This window comes from Rhinopithecus roxellana, chromosome 5 (assembly GCF_007565055.1).
Source record: "Rhinopithecus roxellana isolate Shanxi Qingling chromosome 5, ASM756505v1, whole genome shotgun sequence".
NCBI classification, from domain to species: Eukaryota; Metazoa; Chordata; class Mammalia; order Primates; family Cercopithecidae; genus Rhinopithecus; species Rhinopithecus roxellana.
In genome coordinates this window covers 19,948,521-19,961,195 of record NC_044553.1, presented here as the reverse complement: position 1 = coordinate 19,961,195, position 12,675 = coordinate 19,948,521, and the positions used below count along the sequence as shown (strand labels likewise).

At 41.1% G+C, this 12,675-nt stretch overlaps 1 protein-coding gene across 5 annotated transcripts in view; it reads right to left on the bottom strand.

The window, feature by feature from the left end:
• Positions 1-12,675, bottom strand: part of TTC23 (tetratricopeptide repeat domain 23) — a 117,439-nt gene that overhangs the window by 77,886 nt on the left and 26,878 nt on the right. For all 5 annotated transcript variants that reach the window (XR_004057369.1, XM_010382156.2, XM_010382155.2 and 2 more), the window contains 3 exons: positions 10,150-10,273; positions 7,335-7,485; positions 7,025-7,150 (listed from right to left, as the gene is read on the bottom strand). Coding sequence is in view for 4 of the 5 variants with exons in the window: in XM_010382156.2 (XP_010380458.1) it covers positions 7,025-7,150; positions 7,335-7,485; positions 10,150-10,273 (401 nt within the window). In the remaining variant the exon portion in view is untranslated. The remainder of the gene's footprint in view (positions 1-7,024; positions 7,151-7,334; positions 7,486-10,149; positions 10,274-12,675) is intronic.

Below are 12,675 nucleotides of genomic sequence, written 5' to 3'. Positions count from 1 at the left end.
ATTAGATCGTAATGATAATTATAGTTGCCCTTTTCTTGCTTTCTTGTTTGTTTCTGAGGGTCTCCCATGCATCTAGGTGCTTTAAAGTAAAATCTTTTTAATTGTCACAGCAACCCCTGGAGGTCTTATTATTCCCACTTCAACAGGAGAGGAGAGTGAGGCTCCCAGGAAGCACGAGATCTGCCCAAGTTCTACAGCTGGGAAGTTTGAGGGAACACTGATTTGAACCCAGGGCTTCTGACTCCAAATACTACATTTTTTTTTTTTTTTAAATAGAGATGGGGTCTCACTATGTTGACCAGGCTGGTCTCAAACTCCTGGCCTCAAGCGATCCTCCCATCTCAGCCTCCCAGTGTTGGGATACCAGGCCCAAAGCCTACATTGTTAATGACACCATGGCACACTGCTTAGAAATACCTGGGAGGTGTCTTGTTGATGGTCTGAGGAAATAAAAGTGTTTACTCCTTCCTGAGTTAGTTCAGCACAGTCATGCCAGGCAAAGTGTTCGCTGGACAAGCTGTGGGAGACGTCAAGGACATGTCAAGCAGTCAGAGAGAGCTGGGGGAAAATCACATGTTCTGGAGCAATAGTCTCAACCGATCATCATCATCATGGTGCACAGAAAGATAATTTAAAGAGGGCTGTGTGTGTGTGTGTGTCTGTGCATGCATGTGCAACGGCGTATGCCTGTATATACAAAGTCAACTATTTCTCTCTGGGCTTCTATCAGTAACCAGGATAGAAAATAATTCTCGACACTGGGGATAAATTTGCGCATTTTTGCAAGTGACTTTCTTTACCAGATTTAAAGACATATAACTGCACACAGGAATACGTGATTTGGATTCACTCTCCAAAGTTAAACCATTAATGTATGAAGTAGCATTGGAATAGAGGAGAGGAAGAAGGGGAGAAGTTTCAGGCCATAGTCAGGGATGGGAGGCATGGAGCATGACTCACCCTGCAGCACAGCACTTATCTGTCAGCCCAAGGAGAAAGGCACTGGGCTGTTTCGACGGGCACCATAAAAGGACAGGCAGGAGGAGGAAGAGGATACACTAAAAGATATCCTTTTAAGAGGAACATAGGACTGAGTGCAGTGGCTCACGCCTGTACTTCTAACACTTTGGGAGGCTGAGACAGGAGGATCGCTTGAGCCCAGCCTGGGCAATATAGTAGTAAGACCCTGTCTCTACAAAAAAATAAAATTAGCTGGGTGCAGTGGCACATGCCTGTAGTCCCAGCTCCTCAAGAGGCTGAGAGGGGAGGATTGCTTGAGACCAGGAGGTCAAGGCTGCTGTGAGCCGTCACTGTGAAACTCTGCACTCCAGCCAGAGCAACAGAGTTAAGACCCTATCTCCAAAAAAAAAAAAAAAAAAAAAAAAAAAAAAAAAAAAAAAAGAGGGACATAAATCCTATGAGTGCTGCCTGTGAAATTATCTTGGCCTCACTTCCAAGACCTGGCAAAAGAAAAGGCCCTCGTGGTTCAAGTGTAACTACAGAAGTGCATAGACCCAAAACACCATGTTAATTTCTAAAACAGATCAATTTGGACAAAATACATTTCAATAAGGAAACAAAGCAAAGTAATTGAATGAAAATTATACACTTTAAACATGCACATTCTGGTGATTATATCAGGGTGAAGAATTAGGATGAAAAGAAGTAGCAAAGTTTGAAACAACTTGGCTAAACACAAAAGTAACTTTGTAGAATAGTCTGAAAGATTAACTTAAATTCTTGTTGGCTATTCAGCCCAGATGTGTACAGAGCCCGCCATCTGCTGGCAAGGCTTGGTACTGCTAATTTGGAAAGCACTCAGAGGAGGTGCCAGAGGATCATTTACTCTTTTTCATAGCAATACTGCTCAATATTAAATACTGATATATTAGTCAGGTCTCAACAAATAAAACAAATATTATATTTTGGATCTCTGAATTGTGTATTTCTTATCTTATAAGACAGAATACCTAACTTTTGGCAAGAAGGGATTCTGGACTGGTAAAGCCCTCCCAGTCACTAACGACCTTCTTCCTCCTCCAGTTATATAAATGGAATTGTACAGTATGATTCTTTTGCATCTGGCTTCTTTCACTAAACATTGTTTGTGAGAGCCATTCAAGCTGTTAAGCTTAGGAGTAGTTTTAATCATTTTATTTATATTAACAGATCACATTTTTTCTGTTTTACTTTTGGTGAACATTTAGGCTGTTTCCAACTCTTGGCTATTACAAATAATGTAGCTTTGAACATTCTCGGCTATGTCTTTTGGTGAAAACATGCATGCATTTCTGTTGGGCATATAATTTAGTAGTGATACTACTGGATCAAAGGGTATGCAAATGTTCAAATTTAGGAGACAATGCCAAATAGTTTTCTAAAGTAGTTACACCAAATGTATTTGAAACAATGGTATATGAGAGAGCGTATCAGAGAACCACATCCTTCCAAATATTTGGTATTATTAGTCTTACAATATTTTTTTTAGCCAATCTAGTGGGAATGTAATAGTATCTTATGATTTTATTTATGTATTTATTTAAAGAGACAGAGTCTTGCTTTGTCATCCAGGCTGGAGTGCAGTGGTGTTGCAGAGCTCACTGCAAACTCAAATTCCTGAGCTCAAGAGATCCTCCCACCTCAGTCTCCTGAGTAGCTAGGACTATAGGTGAGCACCACCATACTTGGATAATTTAAAAAATATTTTTGTAGAGATGGGGGTCTCCCCATCTTGCCCAGGCTGGTCTTGAGTTCCAGGGCTCAAGCTATCCTTCTGCTTCAGCCTCTCAAAGGGCTGGAATTACAGGTATGAGCCACCACACCCTGCCATATCTTATGATTCTAGTTTTCATTTTCTGATGACTGATGAGGTGGAACACCTTTTGATAGGTTTATTTACTATGTGGGTGTTCTTTTTTTGGGAAAAGTTTCCTGCCCATCTTTCTCTTTCTTTCTTTTCTTTCTTTTTTTTTGAGATGGAGTTTTGCTCTTGTTGCCCAAGTTGGAGTGCAATGGCGTGATCTTGGCTCACCACAACCTCCACCTCCCGGGTTCAAGCAATTCTTCTGCCTCAGCCTCCCAAGTAGCTGGGATTACAGGCACCCGCCACCACACCCAGCTAATTTTTGTATTTTTAGTAGAGACAAGGTCTCCCCATGTTGGCCAGGCTGGTCTTGAACTCCTGACCTCAGGTGATCCACCCGCCTTGGCCTCCCAAAGTGCTGGGATTACAGGCATGAGCCACTGCACCTGGCCTCCTGCCCATCTTTCTATCCAGTTATGTGTGTTTGTTTAACTGATATATAAGGGTTCTTTATAGATTTCAAATACAAGCCCTTTGTCAGTTATATGTATTACACATATTGTCTGCAGTATAAGATACATGGTGATTTATATACAGGACAACACAGAACCAAGCAGAGAGGATAAAGAGTGCTGGCATGCTCAAAGGTCCTTGCATTGTTCAGGAAGTGGTTAAATGATTAATTTACAATTAGATTCTAATAAATCAGGGATATAAATGACAAACTCCATAGTAACTACTAGAATAAAAAGAAAATAACAAGGCCAGGCATGGTGGCTCATACCTGTAATCCCAGCATTTTGGGAGGCCAAAGTGGGTGGACTGCTTGAACACAGGAGTTCAAGACCAGACTGGGCAACAGAGCGAAATCTCATCTCTACAAAAAATACAAAAAGTTAGCTGGGTGTGGTGGCACACACCTGGAGTCCAAGCTACTCAGGAGGCTGAGATAAGAGGATTGCTTGAGCCCAGGGAGGTTGAAGCTGCTGTGAGCCATGAACCCATCACTGGACTCTAGTCTGAGCAACAGAGTGAGACCCTGTATACAACAAAGAAAAGAAGTAGAAAGAAAAGAAAAAACAAGAGAAAAGAATGTATAACCTGCAAATTAATGGGTATAAAATGGAATGACAGAAATATTTAATTAATCTAAAAGAAAGCAAGTAAGGAAAAAGAAAAGGACATAAAATTGGTGGGAGAAAAGGAAATTAAAACACAAATAAATATTTTTTAAAAGGTATTGTAGGAAAATATATACCAAAAGAGAGCTAGGATATAATATCAGACAGAATAGATGTAGGGGACAAAAAAGGACAAGGTCAACTAACCAATAAAGTGATAGGTTAAGAAGATATGAGGCTGTTAAACTCTCCTCCTCTCACTCCACCAAAATAGCTTCAGGATATATATAGCAATGCAATACAATCAAAAATCAGTAACATCAAGATATCTTGAAAACTCTCATAACTACAAACCAAAATGCACATCATTTGAATAATCCTTGGACTAAAGAATAATTTATAAATGGAGTTATGAAATACTAAGAAGTTATGACAGTGCTAACACTTCATGATAAAATATACGGAGTAGAGTTAAAGTAGGTCTTGGAAGGAAATTTTAGATAATTTTTTTTTTTTTTTTTGAGGCGAAGTCTCGCTCCGTCGCCCAGGCTGGAGTGCAGTGGTGCGATCTTGGCTCACTGCAACCTCCGCCTCCTGGGTTCACGCCATTCTCCTGCCTCAGCCTCCCGATCAGCTGGGACTACAGGCGCCCGCCACCATGCCCAGCTAATTTTTTGTATTTTTTAGTAGAGACGGGGTTTCACTGCATTAGCCAGGATGGTCTCGATCTCCTGACCTTGTGATCCGCCCACCTCAGCCTCCCAGAGTGCTGGGATTACAGGCGTGAGCCACCGCGCCCGGCCTAGAGAATATTTTTGATATTTAGCTGGAAAAGACTTTCTAACCAGACTCCCAAAGCATAAATCATAAGGTGAAAATGAATGGATTTGAGTGAAGCAAAATTAATAATTTCTAAGCCATGAACAATACCATAGACAAAATTAATAAGTGGGCAATAGATATAAGAAAATATTTATATCATTAATATTTATAATATACAAGAAAACCCTGATTATCAATAGGAAAGGTACAGGAAACTCTAAAATAAAAATGAGAAGGAATAGTAACCATAGAAGGAGAATCCCAAGTGGCTAAGACGTATATGAAAAGTATTCAAACTCACTAATAGGAGAAATGTAAATAGAACTTAAATAATTAGATAGCACGTTATATGCACCAGGTTGGCAAAGATCAACAATGTCAAATATTGCCAGGGGTGTGCTAGGAACCCACCCGCTCTGCAAGTGGGAATGCAAATGCAGATGGGTGTCGTGGTTGGTTGGTGCTTGGTGCACTTAAAGTTTGTTTGTACTCAGTACCACCCCTGGGATATAAACCTCAGAAAAGCAATACCACCCCTGGGATATAAACCTCAGAAAAAGTGTTGCTTAGCCACATAAGTGAAGCTGTGTAAGGATGGTCATGGCAGCACTGCTGTGGCAGCAGAGAGCTGGGGACAAGCTGAATGTCTATTGTTAGGAGGATGGACAAACAAAATGCAACAAATGCGTTTTATGGAGAATTATATAGGAACCAGAAGCAATGAACTAAAATCCAGGCAACAACCAAAACGTGTTGAGTGGAAAACAGTAACAAGCAGAATGACACATATGCTACAAATTTATAGGAATTTTCTTTTTTTCTTTTCTTTTCTTTCTTTCTTTTTTTTTGTTTGAGACAGAGTCTTACTCTGTCATCCAGGCTGGAGTGCAGTGGTGCGGTCTCAGCTCATTGCAGCCTCTGCCTCCCGGGTTCAAGCAATTTCTCCTGCCTCAGCCTCCTGAGTAGCTGGGATTACAGGCATGCGCCACCATGCTCGGCTAATTTTTGTATTTTTAAGTAGAGATGGGGTTTCACCATGTTGGCAAGGCTGGTCTTGAACTCCTGACCTTGTGATCCATCTGCCTTAGCTCCCAAAGTGCTGGGGTTACAGGTGTGAGCCACTGTGCCCAGCCAAATTTATACCAATTTTAAACACATAAATATGTAAAACAATACTATTTGTTACTCAGAGATACATACTCAAAAACATAAGCCATCATTAAAGTATTTATCTATGATGTGTGTATAGGAGAATGAGAGAAAAAATCAGAAATGAAGGGAAAAAATTAATTTAAAAATCCATACCAGAGAATTTGCACAGATGAATGAGCTCTGCACTTGCAGTTCAAAAACCACCCAAGAAAAACAAAAGAACAAGGGGAATTGTGATTACAAAAGAAATATCTTTAACTGCATGAGTCAAAGTTGGTTCTTCCCACTTTCCATTCACATGGAAGCATTAGGTGTGTTCTCCTGGGGCCCCTTCCTAGCAATTTTCTTAAAATGATTCCATGGGTTCTCTGAGTTGTCTTGGGACTCAACCTACACATACAATCTAGTTAGGAAGGTAAACTGAATTCTTCCAGCTTTGGCTGAGGGAAGCCATGTAAGTCAACTGGGATTCTCTGCCTCTTCCAACACAGACCTTTCTCCATCTTTTCCTCTGCACAAGTCCATCTTTCCAAAGAGTGTGGGCAAACTCCGTCACCTCAATACTCTGAGGAATTGGCTTAGGTTGCCCTTTGGAGAGAGATAAAAGTACTAACTACACAGAACCTTCTCTTCATATCTCTTCCAGCTGAGTTTACTTGATGAGTATGGAGTAAGGTGAGGAACAAAGAACAATCCTTTCATTATCATGGATTCAGATATGTTTAAGATCTTTCTCCTTTCAGGTTTTCATCATAAAATCAACCTGTTGAAGCATTTTAGACCAGAGCAGGGCAGGGAAAAAAGGAACGGAGGGAGGAAGAGAAGGGTGTAGGGGCTGGGGGTGAGGAGGGAGAGCAGGTAAAAAGAAAGTCAAGAGAATAATGATCAGAACTCTGGGACCCAGGGTGGATATGAGGGCACTCCATAGAGAGTGAAAAGTGTCACTGATGGATGCCTTGGTTAGGGCTGCTCTGACATGACTGTGCTCTTCTTTTACTTTTATGCAGTGGCCTCCGGAGAAGCCATAGCCGCAGCCTCATGGAGATGCTCCTCCTACCTGAGACAGATTCTACTGGCAAAGAGCCTCCAGCCATCATGTAAGCAAAATCCTAAACTTGAAACTTACTGTGCAAATGATAATCTGATCCGTGCTTCAATTTCTATCCATTCTTCCTTTATAATCCTTCCACACTGTAGCAGCTCCTTTGAAAGTCTCTCTGCTTTTGTCAAATTCTCTGAAGCTTCCTTAAATCTAAATTGTGTTCAGGAAACTTTCCACTTGGTTCTAGATTCTACACCCCATGTCCTGAACTTCCTTGGTTCCCATACTTCCAATCACACTTCCTAAGTCATCCATCAGCATCAGCTTTTTACTTGGCATATAAGTATTATATGAATAGTATTTCTATTTGTAAAAGTTAGAGGCAAAAGGATACTTTTGAAGGGAGAGTAAAGCTCTGCCCATGGTATGGAAAAGCTCAATGGAAAACTTGAAAACATCTGTATTCTCGTTATAGGGAGGCACAATGGAGTTGGCGAGGATTTGTTTGGCTTTTTCTGCATGTTGTTTCGCTTGCAGCGACAGTCCTGTGGACAAAGAAAAAGAGGTCTCACTTTCTCTTTCATCTCAACTGGAGAGGAATACAGTTCTCTACGGTCTGGGAATCTAACAAGGTCTCCTTCACATATTGTCAAATGGCACATGGAGATGTATCTGGACAGCATGAAACACTGTGGTGACTGTAACAACCAAAGAAGTGTTTTATACCAAGTACTCAAGATAAATTTTCCCCCAAATGGCCTTTTTAGAAATATACAGAATGAACAGGAATTGAACAACTTTGAAACCTCACCAATATCAGAAGTAAAATATGTTACATATAGTTTTAAGAAACAAATTGAATACAAGAACTATAGCATTCTGGGCAGGAAATAAAATATTCATGAATTTTAATCCTGGCTGTGTAACTGCAATCGTAATGAAATACTAAAAATTCTGAATCTTCAGCTCACCCACCTATAATCATAATGTCAGAGAGTTATTTTTTAACATAATACATATCTGATATCTACAAAAACTTACAAACACAATTCCAGTGAGGTAACAGATTAATGTGTGACAATTTCGTATTCCTAATTGGTAAGAGACTAATATGAAACAAAATGGAGTAAAAAAAAAAAATTACTACTAAGAACAAATTCCTCAGTGTGTTCCAGTGTTCCTCCATGGGCTTGTTAATCTGTGGGAAGGGAGGACTGAAGCCAGCAAGGCTTCAGGGCTTTGCACTTCCCTGTATTCCTATACTCCTCCCTTACACTGACACCCACTTCCACTCACATACACACAGCCCCCGTCTTATGTTCTTAGTTACACAAAATTGTATCTCATATCTCTAAAAAAACCTGTCAAAATATGAAGTTAATTCTGTTCCTATGTCTATAAAATAGGAAGAATGTATTTTCTAATGGAGAAAGTCAAGGGTATGCTTTTCATGTGGGAATTCTTACACAATATTATCTTATTACATATTTTTAAAAAGCACAGACATGTATTAGTGCCACCTGTGCTTGCGATGTTACACAAAGCATGGTGGACTGTATTTTCAACTGTGTCAAGTCCCTGAAGGAACCTGAACTCAATTTACTGGAGGCAGCATAGGGTGAAGTTCAAGAACATTGGCTCTGAAGTCAGACTGCCCAGAATGGATCCCCTGCTCTACCACTTATTATAAAATGCTGGCCTCAGCTTTCTCAGCTGTAAACAGGGATATTAAAAATACCCACCTCTGAGGACTGTGGTGAGGACTGAACAAGGTTATGCATGGAAAGTAACATGATGCCTGGCACCAAACGAGACTTTAATAAATGGTAGATACTACTTTCACTTCAAATTGAGAAGGACTATCACCCAGAGAGGCAGCAGGCTGTATAAGAAAAGCATCATCTGAAACCCCAGATGGCAGGACAAACTGGCATTGAAATCCTAGGTCTGAGTCTCAGATCAGCTACTTATTAACAGTGTGGTATGGGGTAAGCTGTTCTAACTCAGACTCATTGTTTTCCCTGAATCTACAAAATGGGGTGGGAGGGCAGAGTTTAAACTAGATAATCTCCAAAGTCCCTAAGAGCCTTTGATCTAATTTAAGGTAGGACAAGTCTATAATCAGATTTGGCCAAATTGATTGGGTGGCAATAATGAATATGCTTGGTATAGAATATGCTTGGCATTTGGTGTTTTCCACTTCTATTGTTTTCTTTATTCACTGGGCCAACCCTGGAAAGTTAGCATCACCATCACCATCATTATCACTTTTCAGCTGAAGAAGCTGAGCAGAGAGATGCTCTTGTCCATCTTGTCTTAGGCTGCAGAGTCAGTAAGTAGAAGCCATTAACACATCCTGGGTGTCTATTGTTTTTGTCTTCCCTGCACCCAGTCTCCCGTTTCCCTTTTGGGATGCCTGGCTCCTGCACATCCAATCCATGTGATTTGGCGAAGGCCTGCTTCTCCTTCAGGATCCAATGAAGCCAAAAGGAAGGTTTAGCCAATCAGACTACTCCTTGCCTTTGGTATACAACCCAAGTTGTTTCAATTAGAACCCTTCCCATATTCTGGGATTTTGGTAGAGGGACATTATTTTACTCCTGGGAATACTTACAAGGGAAGCTTAAAGTTGCAGGCAGTCTTGCTGCCACTATGTGGGCAAAGCCTGGCTAAGAATGGAGCAAATACCAAGAAAAACAGAGCCAAGCAGTGGGAGAGAGACAAACTGAATCCTGGTCACATTGTTTTAACACTGGGTATGGCTAAATCTAAAGCAAGTTTTTCCCTTGAATTTTTCAGTTGTATGAGCCAAAAACTTTTGTTTATGCCAATTTGGGTTAGTCTTTTTAAATTTTTTGGTTATTTACAGTCAAGAGATTCTCCAATAAAAGTGTGAATGAATCCCATTCTGGGCCCCTATTCCATACCTTGGGTTTTTTCCTACAAAGTCTTCTTTGTAGATTAATTTTCTCCTAAGAACCTTACTTTTGAAATCATAAAAAAAAAAGTTACAATACTTTTTCCCTTTTTCCTCTTTGAATGTTTACATGTTATATACTTTATCAACTCTTTCTAAAAGCAAATGGCTTTTTGGTATTTAGAAAGGAGAATATTAAAAAACCCAATCCTTTGAATTAAGTATGAATCAAATTTGGGGGAGAACAGCAGAAATCAACCAATTGATCACCCTTGGTCTAAGGCGAGCTTACCTTTCAGCTGGAGATAGCCTTGAGCCAGATTAACATGTGCCTCTGCTAGTTTCCAATGTGAGTCTCCATAGCAAATTCTTGTCAGTGCTACGCAACGCACAAGCTCGTGGACGGCCTGTTTGTACTGTTAGGAAGAGAAAACAGGCTTACCAGTTATACAACTTAAAACTTAAGAGTCACAAAACACAAAATCAATGTGCTTTTATATCCCTTTGATAAATACTGAATGACTACTATGTGCAAAACATTGTTCGAAACACTTGAGATGTATCAGAGAAAAAAACAGACAAAGATCTATTTGGGGTGGTAGAGTGTACAGCTGGTAAGATGAAATAGACAATAAACATAAGAAGTACAATTTATAGCATATTTAAAGGTGAAAAAAAGAAATAGAATTTAAAAAATAGAAAAAGTAGAGCAGACATCTAGTCATTCTCTAGGTTTCCCAGCTATCCACCAATGAACAGCTACTCCATATGCAGGCACAACAGGGGCAAATGGTAGTGTTTGCAAACACTGTACTTTGTGTGTGTGTGTGTGTGTGTGTGTGTGAGAGAGAGAGAGAGAGAGAGAGAGAGAGAGAGAGAGAGAGAGAGAGAGAGGGAGAGAGAGAGAGACAGGGTCTCACTCTGTCACCCAGGCTGGAGTACAGTGGCACAATCTTGGCTCACTGTAGCCTCGACCTCCAGGGTGGGCTCGAGCAACCCTCCCACCTCAGCCTCCTGAGCAGCTGGGACCACAGGTGTGCACCACCACACCTGGCTAATTTTTTGTATTTTTGGTAGAGATAGGGTTTTGCCATGTTGTCCAGGCTGTCAAATACTATACTTTAGCTCTCAATTCAAAACTCTCCTTAGCCGTCTATACTAGCATAGCAAATGAGATCAGTAGGACTTACAGACTTGATTAAAGCAGCGAGAAGCACATTTTCATTCAGGGCTAGGACAAAAAGAACAGAAAACTAGATTCCCAGCTCCAGGTGATCTCAGAGCAGCCATATCCTCAAAGCAAAGCTGGTAGTTTTAAAACACAGTTCCAGGCTGGGAGCGGTGGCTCAAACCTGTAATCCCAGCACTTTGGGAGGCTGAGGTGGGTGGATCACGAGGTCAAGAGATAGAGATCATCCTGGCTAACATGGTGAAACCCTGTATTTTTAGTCTCTACTAAAAATACAACAAATTAGCCAGGCGTGGTGGCAGGCGTCTGTTGTCCCAGCTACTTGGGAGGCTGAGGCAGAAGAATAGTGTGAACCTGGGAGGCGGAGCTTGCAGTGAGCTGAGATCGCACCACTGCACTCCAGCCTGGGCAACACAGTGAGACTCCATCTCAAAACAAACAAACAAACAAACAAAAAAGCAAAAACCCTCAGCTTCAAAATTCTTCGATACTCCTTCCATCCAGAGATGGGGGTCTATGTCCCATTCCCTGTGAATCTGGGCTTTATGACTGTTTGGCCAATAGAACCTGGAGGAAATGATGCAGGACCAATTTTCAGACCACAGTCTAAAGGAACTGGTGGCTTCGCTTTCTGTCTCTTCTTGGGTACTCACTCACACTTGAAACCTGTTATGGGCTGAACTGTGTCCCCTCCCCAACCTCCCTGAATTTATATATTTAAGTCCCAACCCCCAGCACCTTATAATTTAACTGTTTTTGGAGATGAGGTCTTTAAAGAGGTGATTTAAGTTCAAAGGAGGTGTTAGGGTGGACCCTAATCCAATACAGCTGATATCCTCATATATGAAGAGGAAAAGACACCAGGGATGGGCATGCTCATGGAGAAATGACCATGTGAGAACACAGCAAGAGGGCATTCGTCTACAAACTAAGGGGAGAGGCTTTAGAATGAAATCAAGCCCTGCTCACACCTTGATCTTGGACTTCCAGCCTCCAGAACTGTGAGGAAATAAAATCTCTTCTTTAAGCCACAGCATGTGTGGAATTTTATTATGTCAGTACCACAAACTACTACAGAACCCAACCACAGTGCTGTGAGGAAGCCAACATGGCCCCATGGAGAGAAGACCCACATAGAAAGGCACTGATAGTTTGAGTGAACCATTTTGGCACCAGATTCTCCAGACCTTTCAAGACCAGCTGATGCTGTGTGAAACAAAGCTGAGCAAACCCCACTGAGCTCTGCAAAAACTGCAAGCTCATGAAAAAAAAGAATCGCTGTTTTTGTTTTAAGACATTAAGTTGTTGGGGTTTAGCAGCAGATAGTCAGAACAGCAAGAGAGATGGCTGAAGAAAGCAAGCTGAAGGGGTCAAAGCAGAGGAAGAAAGGTAAGAACAAGGACGGAGTTGTGGAGAAGACCCAGGATGTCCCTAGGATGCACCCCCATCAATGTCAAAGCTCAAAGGACTTGCATTTCCACACAATTCCTACATGCATTGGAAATACCTTCACCCTAAAACAACATTTTTCTTGACAAAAATACACAGCCAGACAGTTGGCCAAAGGAGAGTCACTTTTGTGACCTAGCAGGAGGAAGCTAAGGAATACATGCTCACCATAAAGTGCTG